This window comes from Esox lucius, chromosome 19 (assembly GCF_011004845.1).
Source record: "Esox lucius isolate fEsoLuc1 chromosome 19, fEsoLuc1.pri, whole genome shotgun sequence".
Lineage (NCBI taxonomy): Eukaryota > Metazoa > Chordata > Actinopteri > Esociformes > Esocidae > Esox > Esox lucius.
Window position 1 is genome coordinate 13969928 of NC_047587.1, and position 22009 is coordinate 13991936.

The following is a 22009-nucleotide window of genomic DNA, read 5'->3' on the forward strand; positions in this document are numbered from 1 at the left end:
ACAATAACATACAGGTAGTACAGTATTAGTTTTAACAGCTACGGCAATAACATACTGGTTGTACCGTATTAGATTTAACAGCTACGACAACAACATACAGGTAGTACAGTATTAGTTTTAACAGCTACGGCAATAACATACAGTGATACGTTCTATAACACATTATCTGCAGACACGTTTAAACAGGTTACATTATTTGTTCAGTAACGGCTATAATTAATAGATAAACATTTCCAAAACAACATCCTTCATTTAGTTCATGTTTAGAAATAGTAAGAAAAAGAAATATGGCATAGATCATTCCCCATGTTGGAGAAGTCTCAGTAAACAGTTGCCATTGTAGCGGAGTAACATTTGTAACATTTCATTTTCCACTACATTCTCATCGACGAGAAAGAGCAGGAGGGAGTTCTCCTTAAACGCTGGGTAAGCGGATTTAAAGATCCGCGTTAATAGAACAGACACTGACTGAACTGGAATCCAATGACCCCTGCGAATGGAAATACCCTTGCGTGACACTGCCCCCTAGTGGTGTCAGGCTAGCATCACAGCATCTCAAGGCTTGTCCCGTGGTGAAAAAACATTACAACCCATATTGATCGTAAGGTCCTATCCACTTGTCCAATCAGAGATGTCTTTAAACATAGTGAACAAATGAACAGGATATCACACAGGATTATTTTATCGCTGTAAAACATTATGCTATGAAGTACTTTGATGAATATGATCGAGGCCACTGGACGCCCAGGTGGAACCATTCCTCCTTGTCCATGTTTTTGGGCTCCAGTTTCACGAGTGCCACAGCCACAAAGGTCTTCCGGCTTTTCACTGTCACCTCCAACACACAACCTTGCAGTGAACATAGGTCTTTGTATTCTATCTGCAAACAGAAGGAGAAGATGGCTATTCTAGTCTATTTTTCAGTTTCAGAGAATGTACCCCCCCCCACCACACTCGCACCAACGTGCGCACGCACACTCGCACGCACACTATCACACACACACACTATCACACACACACACACACACACACACACACACACTATTACACACACACACACAAGCCTCTGTTTGCAGTTATTTATGAGAGGATGAATCCACTGGCCTCAGAACAGAAAACATCTTATTGATCATAATGAACACTGGGAATGTGTGGTGCCGAGAGAATCTGAGAATCTGGCAAGAAGGTTGCAGCGATTCTGACCTCCAGTCCCGTCAAACTAGACGGAGTCAGATCAATGTATTAAAAGGTTTACACAGCCTTATGGATGTAAAGCTGTACAATATTAATACAAAATATGTGTACGGTATGTACCAGTCTATTAAAGGTAGGGTTGTGGTTGTTTGACATATAATATATGTATGTACCAGTCTATTAAAGGTAAGGTTGTGGTTGTTTTACATATAGTATGTGTATGTACCAGTTCGTTGAAGGTAGGGTTGTGGTTGTTGCGGACCACTTTGGTTTTCCTCTTGGTCTTATTCTGAGGATCTGGGCATAGCTTGGTAACCACGTAGGCATCTGGACACGACCCATTGGCCAACCTCTGATGAATGGGAATGGAACACATAGGTAACAGAGTTTGAATTTCAGAATGAGGAGGTGAAAAAGAAGTTGATATTGATGACTTACAATGTTCTTGAGGTGTTTGACCAGGACAGAGAGCTTGTTGTCACTGTGGGACATGTAGAGCTGGATCTGGGGTTCACCATCTAGAAATAACAGGGTTAAAAGGTGAAGATGATAACATAACATCTGGAACACAAGGGTTTAAAGATACTCATCATAACATCTGGAACACAAGGGTTTAAAGACACTCATAACATCAGGAACACAAGGGTTTAAATATTTAAGATGCTAATCATAACATCTGGAACACAAGGGTTTAAAGATACTCATCATAACATCTGGAACACAAGGGTTTAAAGACACTCATAACATCGGGAACACAAGGGTTTGAAGATACTAATCATAACATCTGGAACACAAGTGTTTAAATGTTGAAGATAATAATCGTAACATCTGGAACACAAGGGTTTACATTTTGAAGATACTAATCATTACCTTGGTTGGATGCCACAGATGTGGGATTGACGTTCTTTGGCCCATCCAGGAACAACTTGCACACAAACTCATTCTGCAGATGACACAATTACACATTATGTAGATTAAAGCCATGAAACAGGAAACATCAAAGAAGTGAAGGCTTTTCCATGACTGTAAAATAATAATAAGAAGAAGACAAAGGAGAAGTTCTAGGACTCACCCCTTTACATGGTCCCTCAAACAGTTCCTTCAGATACTTGTTGAGCGCCGACATTTTCCAGCGTGGCGTGAAGGACATCTTGAACCATTTGGGGAATCTAACCAATAATTGAAGGTACAGTCATATAAATGAAATAATATGATGACATAGAAACAATATGATGTATTGATTAATTCCCACTATATAAATAAACTTGCTTGCTTGCATTAATATACTTGTGTCAAGCAGCTAGCACTGTACAGTGTTGGTAAAGCAGTCCTGACTTACTCTGGTAGTTTAGACTCTATGAAGTGCTTCTGCAGCTCTTTGTGGATCAACTCAAACTGACCAAACGTCTTCTCACTGATCAGGTATCCGTCCTCAATGGTCACCCGCATCTCGTATGTCTGAAATCCCATATGACATCACCAAAGGTCTTAAAATTACATCACCAAAGGGTCTTCTAATGACATCACCCATGGTCTTAAAATGACATTGTCGAATGTCTTAGATGCTTAAAGTTAAACTCAACGATGAGGCACAACAAATGCATTACATTTTGTATGAATTTCACAACATCTACAAAATGTAAGAATGACTACCAACATGTGGATAACATTGTACAACCACTCTTGACAACTACTGTCTACAATGTTACTGAAAGCTACAGAGCGCAGCGAAACGTAGATACATCCACTTTAAAAATAAAATTAATTGCACATCATTACATTATCACTATCTTCCTTTATAATCCTTTTTAAAAAGAAATATTAACAGAGAATGCAAATATTATCTACTATCTTGCCTAAACCAATTCAGAGTAGGCTATAGTAGCATCTCGGCTCTGTGTCTTGCAGACAACACATCGCCCCTGCACCCAGATGGACTGTTTATCCTGACAACAGATAGCATGATGTGATCAAACAGTGATCAAACGCTTATAACCTTCAAGGCTGTGACGACTGAGTTAGAATCAGACACCAGGAGATAGTCACACAAAGTTTAGAACCTCTGGACGCTGTTGTTTCTCTCAACAACATCTGAATTGTCAAATTCTGCTAACCCCCAACGGAATTTGACAATTCAATTGAGATGAGAAAATGGCATAGTTCTAAGCCTGTGATTTTCCACTCTATGCTAAACAATATGAGCAATATTAATGAGCCAGGACCGTAATGACTCACCACATTCTTTCCCTTCCCACTGTAACTATGTATGACAGCTTCCTGAATGTTGGTGTTGGGGGAGGAGCTCTGGGCAGGAACGGGTGGAGCCGGCTTCTTCCCAGAGGACTGGCCCAGGTTGTGGAACAGGAAGTTGAGCTTGACCGGGAAGCTGTCCATGCTTTCCTTGATCTTTCTGGTACACAGACAGAAACATAGGGACAGACAAACAGGGAGATGGACAAGACAGGGAGGTGAATGGACAGACAGATGGTTGGAAAGACAGACAGATGGCCGAACAGAGAGGCAGGTGGACAGACAGCGAGGAGTCGGACAAGAGTGACATATTCAGTAGATGTGTATAGGAGGAGAGACTGGGAGGAGACACCCAGACACACTGAAAGGGAGGCCTGTGACGAGTGCTACTGTACAAGAGAGTATCTGTGTTAGCATACTTGGTGAAGTAGGAGGTGGCCTCCATCTCTGAGTCTAGAGGTCTCAGGTTCTTCTGAACATACTGCAGGTCCTGGATGTCCTTCATCTCTGGCATCCCTGCCCCCAGCATCTACGAAACGAAGGACATTTAACTAAATTATCAATACAAAATATGATGTCATGGACACTTTTACTTTAGTTTTTTATCCTCTTTTTCAGCACCACAGCGAGGTCAAGTCTGAGAAATCCTTCCTGCAAACATATCATGCCATAGTGTTCTGAGTCCCAATGCCCGACCAACCACGTGGCTAGAGCCTGTTGTGACAAAACAGCCTCCGCAGTGCAGTGTTTCACTGCACTGAAACACTGGGCTAGTATACAATGCCCTCTGGGACTCCCGGCAATATGCCAGAATGGGTTACAACCCAGGCATGAATCCTGGCTGTAGTGGAGACCTCGGCAATAAGATGCAGCTTAAAGCTTTCCTCATCAACAGTCTGCTGCAGCGATTCCTCACCAGTTGCAGCAGGCTGAGCACCAAGGCGCTGCGCCGGCGGATGCTGTTGTAGGCCTCACAGCAAAGCTCCACAAAGCGTTGGAAGCGAACGGGATTCTGACCCCCGCCAGTGATGAAGTGCAGCATCTCCGAGGTAAATATAAACGGAGTCCGGTCCCTGGCGGTTTAAAGAGACGGGTGGGTATTCAGCAATGCTCTGGATAGTCTCAGCTTAATAGGTGACTGTATAATGCAGCGTAACATATTCTGATTACATTTATTTTTGTATTAATATAAGGACACTAAATGAAGTAGCCATATTTAATAAAATTGTCGTATTATTTTCTTTTCTTTTAATGAATAGTTTTTTATTTTACACAGTAACATGGTGGCATTTGAACATGGCCTAATGCTCAACCTTGTGTTGCCGCAAACACCAGACCGCCACTTGCCTTTTAATGCTGGCAAACTTCTGTGCATTGCCCATGATCTTGCCGAAGTCGATGTGGAACACGTGACCTCTGGGCTTGAGCATGATGTTGTCGTTGTGGCGGTCGCAGATTCCCAGGATGAAGGTGGCAACGCACCATCCGGCACAGGAGTGGAGGAAATTAATGACCGCCTGCGGGTACAGGAGAACATGACATAAGGAGGAGGTTCATCACTGCCAGGGGGAGGGCCAATACCACTGAGCCTGACACTGCAAATAAACACAGATCAGACCAAATTCCATACAGCTGCACGAAGGTCAAGGCTGTTGATGCTGTTCATTGTCCCCATGGTTTTATTGTGGGACTAATTTGGACAGATTTCATTGGCGGTTCAACTGTGTAGATCTACTGAGACTCACCCCCTCGTAGTCCTCCTCTGTCTTGTTCCACATGTGGAACCATTTCTCCAGTGTGTCTTCTCTTAGGGTTCCTCCTAGACCCCATTCCTGCTGTATCTTACCCAGGGTCACTGCCTCTGGGACCACCTCCACCAGACCTACATACGAACACACACGCACACGCATGTACACACGCAGTCCTGTTAATAACCTTGTGGGGACGCAAAAAAAAAGTCCATGTTTGCTAAACCTAACCGTAACCTTATCCTACTTTTAACCTCAGAACATTCTAGAAAAATAATTAAAAACCAGAAAATGTAGAAATACCCATCCTGCTTTTTTGGAGTGCGAAGCCATTGCATCTTATTATTATTATCAATGTCAACAATGTATTTGCCAAAGAACCATTCTTTGGATAATGATTTAATTGTGTGAGTGAAAATCCAATAAATTGTGATTTCATTGGCCTGGGTTTGGTAATTCATCTACTGACAGTGCGGTACCTTGGTCTGGACCTGTAGACAGACAGCGGTACGTGACCATCCTCATGTCCAGCCCCTCCCGAAGCCACACCCTGTCCATCACACGCACTATCTGCAGAACCAGCATGTCCTGCCGCAGGTTGTCCCCTGTCTGAACAACCAATCAGACATCAGCAATGCTATGGTGGAGCGTTCACTTACCACAGGGATAGTACAGACCTGTGTCCCTTCTGCACTGTACAGTGCAAAGAAGTGAAAAGTGGTGTACACAGTATAAAGACGTCCAGTGATAGGGTGTTCGACTCCAACTGGGTGGTCAGGACGAATCAGCATATTAATTACAATGAAACGACACAATACATTAACGCGGAGATGATGGCTTAATGGTGCAGCCCGTGCAGAAACAGAAGCTAGAAGACACAGCGCAAAATCAACAATCTATGCTTTGTACCAGTTTCTGTTAAACAGCCTTTTAATGGTAAATCAATCTGAGAAATGAAACTTATGCAATTATTATTTCACACTTATTATGTGAAGGAAGACTTGAAACAGTTGTACAAATAGTGGCAGATGATAAATATATATTATGTATAGTACATTTCCATTTGTCTCTTGTCAAAACTGTTTACCCTTCTTGCAGGAAGTGATTTTATTATCTGCTGACCTCGCTTTGTTAGAGGAGTACATATATCTCTTCGATATGTTTGAGAAGGGAGGGAATTCAGCAAGGTTGCATTACATCGTGTAACTCTGTTCTGAGCTCAGAATCAAAGAATCAGTGACTTCAGAGACACCCGCCATTCTAACTACAAACATCCATTATCACACAGATGAGATCTCCCTGACATCTCTATGGCGATACTTCTGACATCTCTATGGCGATACTTCTGACATCTCTATGGCGATACTTCTGCTAGTGGACATGTGGAAGGGGGTTGTCAGTCACCTTGCAGATGACACTGATGTCCCGGCCCAGGGGGTCCATGTTGACGAAGGTGACGCCTAGGGGAGCGGTATTGGAGTTGTAGAATTTACACACCTGATGAAGAGAGAAACAGCGTCTATGTTAAAGCTGGGATCCGAAACCCGGATCCACTCAGAACTTTATAGCCGCGTAGCATTCAGCATGCAAATACAGGAAACCGCTTCCATCAGAGGTTCTGTTCTTACGTCCATTTTCACTCCCTTCACGAGGACGGCTGGGTCCAGTGGCAGACGACAGCTAACCCCGTTCGTGAAAAAGCCTTCAATTTTCCTCTTCTCTCTTGTTAAGACGTTCTGCTCCGGGAAACACGTTAGAGCAAAATATAACCCTTGTTATCACTTCCGGGGGAATTTGTCCCTAAAGTATGACCTACACATCTACCAGGGTGACACATAACACATTACATAAGAATACCTTACAACGCCATGGGAAAACGACAGTGTTGGAAAGTGAGAAACTCGTTGACAGTAAGGGTTCAGACCTTCCTCTGGTTCTTGTCGGCGGTCCGGACACTCTCGGCCACCTGTGTGAGCAGATTGACCAGGCACACCTGGCGCTCCAGCTCCTGCCTCAGCGCCTTTCCACAGCAGTAACTCAGAGCAGCCTGGACCTTACTGAACCAGCTCCGGTAATGGGCATCGTTCTGGGAATCTACTAACAGCCTGGGAGGGCACACACATACACCCACACAACCGAACAAACACACACAAATGTAAGCAGCACACGCCGGACAAAGTAACAGTTACCCCCCACCAGCAGTGCTTGGTTAGACCACCTCAGAATACCAGCTGGGAGAGTGTTCGCCTCTTCAGACACACACACACACACACACACACACACAGAGCCAGGAAAAGACACACTGCTTCGTTTTAGCACAGATTGATTGAGCAACGACTATATGACCTTTGAACGCAAACAGACACACAGACACACACAGGCAAACACAGACACACAGACACACAGACACACAGACACACAGACACACAGACACACAGACACACAGACACACAGACACACAGACACACAGACACACAGACACACAGACTGGTAGTTTGTGTCTGCTTACTGACCAGAGGAGCTGTTGAGCGATCCTGATATTCTTCAGTGACCTTTCCAACAGCAGCATCACCAGAGGTCCATCCAGCTCCCACTCACTCTTCAGAGCCTGTCACACGATCAATCAATCAACCAATCACCTGACCACATTTGCTTCATCAAGAAACATCATCTTTATACAGACAGGCAGTCAAAATACCAAGCCTGATTGACTGCTTCAGTACTGAAACATAGTAGGTCACTCTCACAAAAGAGACATATACATTTTTTTATAATTTGATCCGTATTGTAAAAAAATATCCTTTCCACACTGTTCGTTTAACCAGGAAGTATTCGTTACATTACATATCAGGTTGAGTATTTACCTGAACCAGCTGGGGAAGGAACTCCTCCAGATCTTCATCAGTGATCTGCTGAAAGTGCTGCACTGCCTTGGTCCGCACTGCCTGGTCATGGAAACTGAGCCAAAACACATGCAACATTACATTAGAGTCACATAACGATCACATCATTTAACGGAGAGCAGCAAGCTCAGGTCACATTATGTCATGCGACCTGCTAATCAATGGAACATATATTGATCAGCGTGGGGCCAGTGATCTAGGACGGAGGTTGACCACAAAACACTGTTAGCCCAGGGACGTTCAACCTCTTCCCAAATACATTCTGCGAGACGGCGTTCCCGCCGTGGTGTGTGCGTGTGATAATTATAATAATATAATAATTATAATCATGTGTCACCTGTTACTCAATAAAAACAGAGCCTCTTCAGGGTGGTGGAGGGTCCAATTCTCCACGATAGTGTAGATCTCAGCCAGTTCCTCCGGACCCCAGTGGGGGGCGCCACTCAGCAGTAAGTGCAGGACGGTGATGTTCTCATCACAGCTGTGTCTCTTACTCCACAGAAGTGCCTTCTCATTCTCAGACAGACTAGGAAGGCCAGAAACAGAACACGTCCTTAGACCCAAGACCAGAAGTTGAAACCAGAATCCTTGCGTACCAGAAGGAAAGCACTCTCTGTACTTTCACCTTTCACAGGTGTCAAATCCGCTCAAAGGAGTTGCTGGAGTGCAACGGGGGGAAGCCAACCATATTGAAAGGCTAACTCTCTAAACCTGAATGGCGCTGGTCTTTTCTGATTCAATGGAAAATGAACCATACTCAAAAACATCACCTTTGTTTTCTTGAGGGAGAGTGATTGAGAAAGAGAGAGTACAGGCACATGTTTCTGTCTGAGTATTCCCATTGACGTTAACCGTGCTACTCACAAGCAAACACAGTGTTTCTGGGACATCTCAGATATCTTCCTGCGCAGCTCGTCAAACGGGGGACTGAACAGGACAGAGCCTGGCAGGGAGATGGGTCTGTCATACCTCCACCGTGCCGTCTCTGGGAACTCCAGCTGGCACAAAGACACAGAGACACAATACTAACAGCCACCGACAGGATGTACAAGACACATACAGCTGACCTGGTCCCAGACCTGTGGTACAGACACGCTAATGAGCATAGAGGTTGGTAGGACAGCACAAACAGATCTGGGACCAGGCTAATATCCAGACACATCAGGAGGAAAATATTTTTTAAAAAAGCGGGCACAACACTGCTTAACATTATTTTGTGTAAGCCGGGTGTTATGCGTTCTTTAACCAGCAGGGGGCCGTGAAATAGTATTATCTCACTTGCATGATGATGCCAGTGGCCTGGCTGTGGCTGTCTGACAGGGCAGGTGACGGAGGGTCAGACAGCTCCTCCAGCATCGACATACTGACTAGGACTGTCCCACTCACTAGGGTCCTGTGGGGACACATTTACACTTATCATGCTGACTCAGGCTATGATATAGACATGGCCGACAGAGGACCACACATAACACTTAGTAAAGTAGTAAAGTTAGTTACAGATGTTATTATGAGTCATAGGTGGAGTATTACAAGTTGTAGGTGGAGTATTACAAGTTGTAGGTGGAGAATTACAAGTGAGTTATAGAATGAGTATTTTGAGTTGAGTGATGCTCCACACAAACCACACACACAGCAGACACACACCACACACACGCCACACAAACAGCCCACTTGTTTCTGTATAGCGGCAGGACTGCCCAGCGAAGCATCTCAGGGCTCTTCCCCTGCTTGGACGCCTGCAGAGTTATGGACAACATGGACTCGTAGGGCAGCTGCCATATCAGTACAGGGAACACCATCCTGAACACACACACACACACACATTAAGGTAAGGATGTGTTCAGCTCAGGTAGCATTTCGTAGGCAGAACAACCGGGGACTGACAGACTGAAGACGTCCTCACATGCGGTTACACTGGATCTTGTTGCCAAGCGACAGGGCAGTGCTGATGTTTTCAGATAGGCCTTTCTCACAGATGTTCTTCCCTCCAAACGTCAACGAACAGGAAATGGAGAAGTAATCAAAACTGCGTTCACAGAGAGTGGCACACGAACAATGCGCACACATACACACACACATAAACACACAGAAACACAGTCAGCAAAAAGCATAATGGAGAAGCAATAAAAACTGAAAACTACAGACAGACACACACACATGTGCGAACAGGAAGTTATCAAAAATGTAAACCACAGACAGACATAGCGCACACGCACACACACACACAAGTTTGTATGGCTATCCTCATGGGGACCTGAAAATAAAAATGGCATGCTTCCTTGCCCTAATCTTAATCCTAAACCTAACCCTAACCTATCCCGTAATCTAAACCTAACCCTAACCTTAACCTCCATAAAGTAACATTTATGCCTAAACTTTACCTAGATGTAATGCCTAACCTTAACCCTAAACTTAACCAACAACGGCTGGACCTTAAAGAAACCCCAATTCTAACAGTAAAATTAACTGTAAGTTTGACCCTAAACCTAAACCCTGAGCAGGAAATTGACATTTTGACGTTTTAAATCGACATTTTGACAAATTGACATTTGGTCCCCACGAGTATAGAAAGACCTAAAACACACACACACACACACACACACACACACAAAGAGACTACAAAGAATGACCCATAACATAATTAATGCACTTCCTTTACATTTTTATATATTGTGACAAAATCCCTTAACAATATGTCCAATGAGAGAACCCCAAAATATGTCACATGAGAGAAGCTGTTAGCAGGATGTCACATGACAGAACCCCTAACAGCACATCACATTCCTTAAAATATGCCCAAACAACAGATGGCATCACAGAAACCCCTAAAAAACCCTAAAAATCAACGGTTGACCCTTGCCCCAGCCAATTTTTCTTTATCTGCAAATCAGATGAAGTTTGACGGCCATCTTAAGAAGAGGTTCAATTAACAAAAGCTGCCTAATTGGCTCTTCATTAAGCTTGAGGGGATGAGTGAACAACACAGAGTGATATTACCCATAATCCAATGCCAACTCCTGATATGTCTTTCTTTCCCTGTCTGATTAAATTCCTAGTCCTGTCTATCCTGCTCTAAGGGTTTAAAAGGACACAGAAGACATCCATATGTGTTCTTGAGATTATTGACAAAAATTGTCTTTTAATCTTAATCTCTTTTTAACTTAAACTTAAAAAATGACAGCTACATTTGTAGGATTACAACTGAAATTGTTATTTTTAACAAAATCACATATAGCAGGTTGTGACACCTAGTTAGGGAAATGCCACACTAACATCATGTCACATGACTTTACCCATTAATAACCTGTCATATGACAGTACCCATTAACAACATGTCATGTGACATTACCCATTTACCTATTAACATCATGTCACATGACAATAACTATTAACCACATCGCACATGACAGTACTTATTAACGACATGTCACATGACATTACCCATTAACAACCCATCACATGACATTACCCATTAACAACATGTCAAATACATTACCTATTAACGACATGTCACATTTCTAATTAGCACATTATGTGGGTCAGCAATGGTGAAATTCCCCAATAAAAAGTGATGTTTTGCCCTATTTTAACAAAAACCCCAGTCACAGCTCTTCCCTGGAAATGTTTTGGTAGTTTTTTGCTTGACGTTTCTACCTCCTACTCTCTCCTGGGTGAAATACCTGTTGAGCCAGTTGTGCTGCAGTCCATAGAGTGCTGCTATGTTGAGCTGTAGGATGTCATAGTTCTGGTTTGCATCACGGACTGGAAGGCTGGGGGACACATTCAGACTCCGGAAGTCGTAGCTGAAGTTGTCGAAGAAGACGTTAAGCAGATTCCCCAGAGCCTGGTGCAGCATCACCAATGCTGTAGAACAACAGACACTGAACATTTACAAAATGACCATCCACTAGGACAACTGACAACAGCAGATACAACCAACCACGATGATAACCGACACAACAGCAGACAAAACCAGCCACGAGGATAACCGACACAACAGCAGACACAACCAACCATGAGGATAACCGACACAACAGCAGACAGACCAACCACAAGGACAACTGACACAAAAGCAGACAGACCAACCACAAGGACAACTGACACAATAGTAGACACGGCCAACTACTAGGACAACTGACACTACAGCAGACACAACCAACCATGAGGACAACGAGGAAAACTGACACCGAAAACTGTCACAGCACTCATTCACAATTAGATTAATCTTTAAATAAGAGATTTTCCAACAGAAACATAAATCTGTGTGTTCCACTAAAATGTGTCTTGAATATAAATCTGTCTGTGTTAATAGGGAGGAATAGCCTTCCCATTAAAACTATGTTGGCAGCAACATACCTTGCAAATAATAGGCCCTTTCACACTTATGTTCTGAGACAAAGGCTATATGATCTATGGTTACGGTCTGGTGTGGCTATATGATCTATGGTTACGGTCTGGTGTGGCTATATGAACCATGGTTACGGTCTGGTGTGGCTATATGACCCGTGGGTACGGTCTGGTGTAGCTATATGATCTATGGTTACAGTCTGGTGTGGCTATATGAACCGTGGTTACGGTCTGGTGTGGCTATATGAACCGGGGGTACGGTCTGGTGTGGCTATATGAACCGTGGTTACGGTCTGGTGTGGCTATATGAACCGTGGTTACGGTCTGGTGTGGCTATATGAACCGTGGGTACGGTCTGGTGTGGCTATATGAACCGGGGGTACGGTCTGGTGTGGCTATATGAACCGTGGGTACGGTCTGGTGTGGCTATATGAACCGTGGGTACAGTCTGGTGTGGCTATATGAACCGGTGGTACGGTCTGGTGTGGCTATATGAACCGGTGGTACGGTCTGGTGTGGCTATATGAACCGTGGTTACGGTCTGGTGTGGCTATATGAACCGTGGTTACGGTCTGGTGTGGCTATATGAACCGTGGGTACGGTCTGGTGTGGCTATATGAACCGGGGGTACGGTCTGGTGTGGCTATATGAACCGTGGGTACGGTCTAGTGTGGCTATATGAACCGTGGTTACGGTCTGGTGTGGCTATATGAACCGTGGGTACGGTCTGGTGTGGCTATATGAACCGGGGGTACGGTCTGGTGTGGCTATATGAACCGTGGGTACGGTCTGGTGTGGCTATATGAACCGTAGGTACGGTCTGGTGTGGCTATATGAACCGTGGGTACGGTCTGGTGTGGCTATATGAACCGGGGGTACGGTCTGGTGTGGCTATATGAACCATGGGTACGGTCTGGTATTGAGCTCAAGCCCCTGCCATATGCTTAGCAGGACTTACCTGTCTCACACTCATACATTTCCAAATTGTCCTGAAAGACAACAACAAAAGGAAAGACTGCATAAGGAATTTTTTTCATGTCATGGAAAAAGGGAGTTGCTGCGATAAAGCAAGGCCTTAATAATAATATTTATAATAGAAAACATTTAAAAACAGTAAAAAAAACAGTAATAGATGAAAAAGTTAAAGCACCAGTTTTTTTATTTTACACTCAGTTGCAAGTTTTTCTCAACCTGGGTCTTACTGTTGTCTACATAGTGAAGTGCAGTTCTTCTTTTTTAGTTTTTTCCATTACCGCATTTCACTGCATCATTAAGCCCTTCCAATATTCACTTACAGCATATTTTTTGAAGCTCCTAAATGTATGTGGTGTACCCCAACCATTTCAACCTCAAAGCACCAGTGCCACCAATGCTTTGTGTGGCATTGTGGGTCAGTGAGAACGTACCAGGGCTGTGGGTTTGATCCTGAGTAGCCTGCCGATGGCCTCCTCCAGATTGGCCGTAGTTATGCCACACAGCAGGCTGACGATTCCATGCACCTCATCCACCAGCGGGTCAACATTGGTCCCGCACTGGAGACACAGACGTTTAACCGGTTACATTATGTGGCGCAAGGGGCTGGGGCAGATGAATGGTCCAATTGGAAACTGGGGATGTTTTGGTAGCTATGTTGACCCGAGGGCCAGATTGGAAAATAACACCCCTGCTTTTAATGCCTTAGGACATTTTGATTGTATCTTAAAAGCAGAATGAGTGCCCCCTACTGGCCCTCCAAAACTACTTCCAGCTGCATCTGATCTCCCGTCCAGGAGCCGACCAAAGCGGATCCGGCTTAGCTTCAGAGGCCAGCCAACAGTGGGACTCAGGGTGGTATGTTAGCACTAACCTGGGTCCTTATTAGTATGTTCACCCTGTTGGTGTAGCTTCTGAGCTTCACTTGCAAGCTTAACCTGAGGGGCAGAGGGAGAAAGACAGAAAGAGAGATAAAAGATCTTAGCATTTCTAGCCCTTCAGTTGTCAAACATAAGCAGACACCTGTCGACACCCTGCCTCATGTTGTTTTCATGCCTCCTCACCTACATACAGTGAATTTTAGACATAGTCAATAAGTAATATTCTTTCCTTAACATAATCAGTAATGGGGAGGTTTTATGTGGGGGGTGAGTAAGTAAGACACAATAGCACACAAAATGATATGGGTCAGAGGTCACGTGTGTTTTCTACCTTAAAGGGTTGGAGACAACAGGAGAGTCAATGAGCTTGTACAGGTGACACGGAGCTCTGCTGTCCTCAGCCTTGGACAAGGAACACACAAGATAATTTCATGTAATAACCGCATGTAATAACTACATGTAATAACTGCCTAACAAGAAGGAACAGTGAGTATTTCATTTGAACAACACCACTGACAAAAAAACAATATTAGCCAGGCAAACCAGTCCGATATATACATTTAGAAAGGTCATGTTTTATGTGTCTGTCTAAAAGCAGACATGGAAAGCCATTATCTTACATTATTTACCAATGAACAGAAGTCATTATTTCTGACGGCATATTCAGCCACATACCATTCCGTTGAGGCTTCTAAATGCCAGGTACACAGAGCAAAGTCTAGGAATCAGGGTGGAGGATATTTCTCCCGATAACACACAGACAGCAGCCTTAACAAACCAGATACACACATGCCGACCTAACTCAGACCTGAAAACCTAATCCTAAACCTGAACTTAAACCTCAATACACACCTAACCTTAACCCCAAGTTTAAAACCGGCTCAGGGAAAGGTCTTTTTCACTTTCCCTGATCTGCCATACACACACACACACACATACAGATGCACACACACAAACAGACCCACTCTGATAACACAAGCCCTGGAATGGACAGCCAGCGAAGGCATTAGGTAACAGGAGACCATTTAAAGCCTGTCCCTGCATGGCATTTCCTGACAGACACTTTTAATGGGAAAGGCATATTTAGAAGAAAGCTATGTGAAACCTTTGGTTGTGTTCATTTGGTGAGCATGGAGTTATAAAATGTATATAAAATGTAAAATGCATGTTATAATTGTTAACGTAGTGTAAATACGTACGTCCCGGGCCAACAGGTTCTGGAGGACTGTAGTGTGCAGTAGTCTGAGAGGAACTTCAAGGGAGAACTGATGGTAGGTCTGGATGCTCTCGTGTAAACCCAGCATCTCCTGACTGATGAAATACAACCAACAAGTAAAAAAAAAAAACAGAAAGCAAAACAGTCTCAAACATTTAAAGATGCAGTCTATGATGTGGATAACAAACTATTTCATTAAGCCTCCCATTTTGGTCTGGATGTGTAATATGTTGTTAGAATGTTGTATGACCTTTATTTAGAATTATTATTATACCTCAGTAAGTCATGAAACTCCATGTTCAAAAGCAAGTAGTCATGATGACATGGGGCCCAAATAAACAACACATTACACATCAAGCCAAAAAATGGGATGTTTAAAAAATAACAGAAATATTTGTCTCGAGAGCGGCACAATTAACAGTGGACAAATATCTCAGAATGTACCTTCAGTACACGCTTTTGTGAAAGCCTAATTCGCTGCGCTACGGTAGATATTCAAGGCATGGTGCTGTGTGGGAGGAATGGCTCAGGGGAGGTGGGGGGGGGGCGTACTTTCTGAGGTACTCATCCGAGTCACAGAGCTTCAAGAGGCAGTGTCCGGCGCTTGGTGCCGTCTGATCCAGGAGCAGCAAAACTTGATCGATCAGGCTTTGCACCGTTGTGTTCACTGGAGGACAGAACGCAGAGGTCAGAGGTCACCGGCACGATAACGTGGTAATCTACTGCCTTGACCTACACAAACGTACAGTACTGACTGTGTCAAGACGTAACCCACAGTGTTTCCTCAGACGTTGAGTGATTGGGATTACTGCTAGCCGAGGCCACAGTCAGGTGATGTATAGAATGAATATGCTTGAGTCTTACAGTTGGTGGGGATGGGTAACAGGTGATGTATTGAATGAATATGCATGAGTCTTACAGTTGGTGGGGATGGGTAACAGGTGATGTATTGAATGAATATGCATGAGTCTTACAGCTGGTGGGGATGGATAACAGGTAATGTATTGAATGAATATGCATGAGTCTTACAGCTGGTGGGGATGGGTAACAGGTGAGGAACCCAGGGAGTTGATACGTTGACGGTGATCTTCACATCCTGCAGCAGGCTGAGGTGGATAGGTAACACACGACCCCACACCACCCCGGTGTTACACATCTGGTCAGTGTGAGGGTATCTGGATAGCAGTCTGACAAGAGAGAGAGAGAGAGCCAGGAACACACACAGAGAGTCAGGTGCGTGAGAAAGATTGTACAGAATGTTAAAATGAAAGCGCAGGGCTACGGGACGTTTCTGGACTTTTTCCTCTTGATCTTTGACTTACTTCGATGTTGACATGCAGAGAGAAGACAGTGGCTTGGTGCTGCCATGTGGAGTGTCTATCAGTTCCACGTTCCAGGTATCGAGCTAGAAGTATAAAATATGCCATTTATCTAACAGGAGAAGAACAACCAGTGCATACTTATATAGCATACAGTACGCGACCCAAACTTTCTGACTGGAGTTTTCTCTCATCACAGCAACTCCCAGCGAGGTCAAGAGAGTCAAAGATCAAGACATGTGTCCCGAAAAACTAATGCTGCAAATCTGTGCTTTTTGTCGCACTGCTTAATCAACCAGGAAGTTAGCTGGGACCAATGCCCATGTAGAGTAACTCCCCTCTGGCAGACGCAAATAGCTTACAGGCATCACAGACAGCACAAAGGATTCACTCAAGCATAACTTAACAAGGCATCCTTCCTTAGTCCTAACCTGGACGGCGCTGAGTATTAGACAGCAGAGACACTCATCTGACTTGCCAAATAATAAATTGAACCTCATTAAATATCAGACGTCAGCCCTGAAAAAGGCCTCAGCTGTAGTAGTTTAAAGCTCAACATAGAAAAAGCGCTTATAAAATGTCAGACAAAGAACCCAAACTCTTGAGCAGATATGAGGTTAGGCGCCGTCCACAAGGGCGCAATGACAGTTTGAGTGTTGGGTTTTTAATACATTTTCCTTTAAAGACCTCTTTGTCTCCAGTGAGACACAATAGAATCCCCAAAACCTATAGTGATACTCACATGACTGTTTCTGGCTGTGACAGCCAGGTCACAGGAGAACCTGTTCTGGTTGATGGTCGAAACACGGCTCCTTAGAGGTACCGGAGGAAGAAACGCTACCCCACTGTCGGGAACATCTGTCTCTGAGGTTCTGTCCATTTTCAAGAAAATCCAAAATTCCAAATGAATTACATCTTGTTTTTGTTTGAGTATTAGTCTATTCTAATTTTAAAAATCTCCATTAATCATAATAAACATATCAATTCACATACATTTTTTGCCGCTTAAAAAAATTGGCTCATACTAAGATCGCACTAGAGCCAGTCCTTTCTTGTTTATTTAGAACTGTCCAGCAGACTTGAACATGACCACTGGTCCTTGGATGAGGGACCAGATGCTGCTGGAAGTGGTGTTTGAAAGCCAGTAGGGGCCACTTTTGCTTCTGGTCTTAAGATTGAATCCTAATGCCCCAGAATAGTAAAAGAGACATTGCCTTGTGTGGGTTGCTGTTATCCATGTCTGAATTTAAATGGGTTTCCTTACTCTCTGTGGTCATTAGAGACACCATGGAACAAATTAAGTGTTTTGAGGATGTTAGTTGGTAGAATGTCATTATTATTATTACTGCTATTAGAGTTCACTTTCATCCATCCTACCTGTGTCTTAGATAGGGGTTAGGATTGGGGACCCCTCCACCCACCCCTTGGGTGCTGGGTTTGGAAGTCCCACCCTCCCAATCCTGTGGCCAGGGAGGGGAAGATGTCTCTGGACTGGACAAACCCAATGTCGACCGGGGCAGATCCCATTTCTCCTCTGGAGAGACAGAGTCCTGACCTGCCCCTAAATCGTCCTGCTGCAGGAAAGCCGTTGTCTTCTTGTCTCTATGAATCATTTATACAAGTCTTTGGAATCCATTAAGAACTGAGGTGAATACGGCCAGCTCCAGGCTGTCCTTCCTGGTAAAGCACTACAGGTTCGTTGAACTCAAGTCCAGGAGTGGTCTGACCTTGGCTCTGGTTCCGCTCTGGGGTTCTTCTTTCTTCTAAATTTGCACTTAAAATTACTCTTTGCAGTCTAGGCCGCATGTGGACAAGCACCGCCAATCAAAAGGGATCCTGCAAAATAGTTCATTGTCATCCCTAGCCAACCAAATATGTAGTTTGATTTAAATATGTAGTAACATATGTAGTAACATATGTAGTAACCAACTATAACAATCATCAAATAACTTAAAGTAGACTCAGCATGCACAAAAGACGCATAGGATGTAGAGGTCTATTAATGCAGTCCTTATTACAGTTTACATAATGAGATATTAGATATATACATAATCAATTTACTAAATATTTAAGAGCAAAAACACTGACATAGTACGATAATGTATGCATGTAGTTTATCACTGTAGCACATAATGAAAGTATTAAGGGAGAGCGGGATAAACTATCACACGGGTAAGTTGTCACACTGTTCAATACTTCCAACACTAGAGGTTCTCTCTCAGAAATAGATACATTGTGTGACTACAAGTTCTATGGTCAATTTCCTGTTCACCAAGTGATCAAGATCACTCTAATCTGAGGTGAGCACAAGTAAAAGTAAAAATGTGCCACTTTACAATTTATGCAAGAAAACCTTGTTAGGTATGAATGTCGAAAATTATAATTTGGCACTGAGTAGAGGAGACAATAACATGTCTTTTGATATTTTATCTGTCCTATGTTGAGCTAAATATGAGATTTAGCCAACATTAACAGGCATGTCAGTTTTGGGCAAGTTGTCTCAATGACCTTGGGGCAAGTTTTCACAAGTGACAACTTGCCCCGGTATAAATAGACATAGAACATGCTCAAAAAACATTGTAATACTTCTTAATCAGCTCTGATAATATCATTAAATGTTACTGTAAATGGATTATTATATATACATATAGTTTAAAGCAGCTGATATATCCCTGGACTAGTCTACACAAGACAGGCTTTGGCGCGTCTGTGTGTTTGTGTGTGTGTCAATTAACACACTACATGCCTACTGTATATCCACACATCTACTTCATACAGTGTCATTAATTTAGAGTGATGTTATGAATTGCATTGTGGAAACAAGGATATTAATGAATATGCAATAGTAATGATGAAATGTGTTTTGGAAGGAAAGAAGAAAGGAAGGAAGGAATGAAAAAAGTGGGGAAGGAAAGAAATAATGTAAAAAATTATAAAAGAAAGACAGAGAATGATATCATAAGTTCTGACATTGTTAAAGGACTTGAGGCAGGTGAAGTTGCAGTTGCTATGACAGCATTATTGTTTTGATTGACAGGCATGATTTGCCAGATTCTCTAGGCATGATTGTTTTGATTTTGAGTTCTTCAATGAAGTTCAATTTGGTTTGAATTTGAAATCAATATTCAGAATGAATTAGTTGTTTTGTTATTTGTTCATAATCCAACATAACAACTTATCCTACATAGTGTGACAACTTGCTAGCTGATGGGGCAAATCGTCAAAAGTCCACACTCTCTATTAAACGGTCTCCAACTCCATGAAATAAGATATGAGGAGGTAATGAATACAAAATAGGTGCCCAAGACCTCCTTCTTTCATTTGGCATGACATGTATAGCATTGTGCCCTGTAAATGTAACACAGTGTGAAAAGTGTGACATCATACCCTGCTCTCCCCTACTAAACCTACAAGTCAGTTAGTCTAATAATTAACAGGAATTTCAAATCCTAACTGGCTATTTCCTTAAGGAAATTAGTGCCAGTTTCAAATACAGAATAGTCGCCTTTTGAGACCGAAACATAAAAATGATTTTGAGAAGACGCGAAAAGCCGGCTTGGGGTGACATTCAATACCAAAAGTGAATTTCTATACCACTGAAGAAACAGCTATTTGTTTTCACTATACACTTTAAAAGGGAAAGCCATTAATCTGAACAATGTTCAAGAAAACTCTATAATTGGTTATACGTTCTAGAACATTAAGATAAAAGACTGATATGTCGAAATAACGTTTTTCAATATTAAACAGTGGGAAAAATCCGCACAATTTCATTTGCATTAGTATGTTTTTGATTACATTTTTCAACAGTTTACAAACACTATAATTTGTGTAAAATGTCCGTCTTTGTTCCGTCTTACCGTAAAAAGTCGACGTTGTCCAGGTGCACCTGTCACAACCAAGGAATTCAATCTTGAAAGTATGCACGGTACGCAATGTATCAATGTCTACCACTGTACTGTACAAGTGTTACTCATACGAGCTCCCCGCCCGCTGTGGTGTTTCGTGTATCGTCACTGACGCCTGTATTTGAGCTCATAGGTCGAGCCCTCAAAACCACAGATTCCCGTGGTTACAAAGGTTGGTTTTTCCAGTAGAACATTCCGTTCGCACCAGATAGACCTTCTTGCTTTTAAACTCAACAAAAACAGAAATGCTCATCTTAGGACCCAAGAAACAAAGAGCTTTGTTGGCAGATCTCACTGTGAACCTCTACAGCTACATGGTCATATCCCAAAAAACTGTAAGAAACCTCTTGACTCTGACCTTTCCTTATTTTCATATTCGAAACGTTGCTAAAATCTGAAACTTTCTAACAAAAACTGATTCAGAAAAACGAATCCATGCTGTATTACTTCTAGACTAGATTACTGCAATGTTATTTCCGGTTACCCTGATAAATCAATAAATAAACTTCAATTAGTGCTGCACATGGCTGCTAGGATCCTAACTAGAACAAAACAAATGTGAACACATTACTCCTGTTCTAGCCTCTTTACACTGGCTGCCTGTTAGGATTTGGGCTGATTTCAAGGTTTTATTGTTAACATATAAATCAATACATGTACTTTCTCCTACTTACCACACTGAAATGATCCAGCCATGATTGCTGAAATGATGGCTGCCTGTTAGGGTTAGGGCTGATTTAAAGGTTTTATTGTTCATCTATAAATCAATACATGGACTTGCTTCTACTTACCTCGTTGAAATGATCCAGCCATACATACCTACACGTAACCTTAGATCGCAAGATGCAGGCCCTTTAATTGTACCTAGAATTTCTAAACAAACAGCTAGAGGCAGCCAGAGGCATTTCATTCCTACTGTGGAAAGAAAAGCAAACTCAGTGCAAACTTTCAAGTGTCTACTAAAGACTCATCTGTACAGAATGGTTTATGATTAAGTGTAACCTGGCCGAGTGGTGTGAAGGTGACCAGAATGGCTTGTTACTGTCCACCCTTGCTGTCTTGCCAGGTGGGCTCTCGTCGCCACTGGGATGCCCTCCCTCCAATGCCATTCGGGGGTGGAGTCACTGGCTTGTTGTTGTCGTCTCTCTGTTGCACACTCGTGCAATTGGGTTATACTCTGCTGGCAATACTCGTCCCTCTTTCAGTATGGTTGCAGTTGGTGGGGGTCCTTTTGGTTGATGCTTGGCAATTTGGGTGGATTGATATCCTGC

The 22009-nt window shown here is 43.1% G+C and overlaps 1 protein-coding gene across 2 annotated transcripts; it reads right to left on the reverse strand.

Annotated features, from left to right (window-relative positions):
- Positions 1-150: 150 nt before the first annotated feature.
- On the reverse strand, positions 151-21162 carry pik3c2g (phosphatidylinositol-4-phosphate 3-kinase catalytic subunit type 2 gamma). Of its 2 annotated transcripts, XM_010901955.5 has the most exons (34): positions 20691-21162; positions 18208-18666; positions 17573-17702; positions 16834-16916; positions 16541-16698; positions 16064-16178; positions 15495-15606; positions 14627-14697; positions 14289-14352; positions 13849-13974; positions 13401-13431; positions 11776-11959; positions 9999-10121; positions 9767-9895; positions 9374-9488; positions 8960-9093; positions 8433-8621; positions 8057-8150; positions 7706-7800; positions 7117-7297; positions 6821-6928; positions 6597-6689; positions 5672-5801; positions 5190-5326; positions 4792-4961; positions 4361-4517; positions 3864-3973; positions 3430-3604; positions 2534-2652; positions 2267-2363; positions 2065-2137; positions 1633-1712; positions 1421-1546; positions 151-880 (listed from the first exon to the last, which is right to left on the reverse strand). In XM_010901955.5, exons 2-34 carry the CDS (start codon positions 18441-18443, stop codon positions 698-700), a joined length of 4128 nt encoding a protein of 1375 aa, XP_010900257.2. In that variant the 5' UTR covers positions 18444-18666; positions 20691-21162; the 3' UTR covers positions 151-697. The 2 variants fall into 2 exon arrangements, with proteins under 2 accessions (XP_010900257.2, XP_012994313.2); XM_013138859.4 differs by lacking the exon at positions 20691-21162 and having other exon boundaries at positions 18208-18871.
- Between the last annotated feature and the right edge of the window lie 847 nt (positions 21163-22009).

What these genes read in the sequence shown, in the direction of transcription:
- pik3c2g (XM_010901955.5), bottom strand. Translation starts at nt 18,443, where the DNA reads ATGATTCATAGAGACAAGAAGACAACGGCTTTCCTGCAGCAGGACGAT. An exon ending in GGATCAAACCCACAGCCCTG is followed by an intron (nt 13,432 to 13,848) that starts GTACGTTCTCAC and finishes GTTGTCTTTCAG; the next exon opens with GACAATTTGGAAATGTATGA. An exon ending in AAGATCCAGTGTAACCGCAT is followed by an intron (nt 9,896 to 9,998) that starts GTGAGGACGTCT and finishes GTGTGTGTTCAG; the next exon opens with GATGGTGTTCCCTGTACTGA.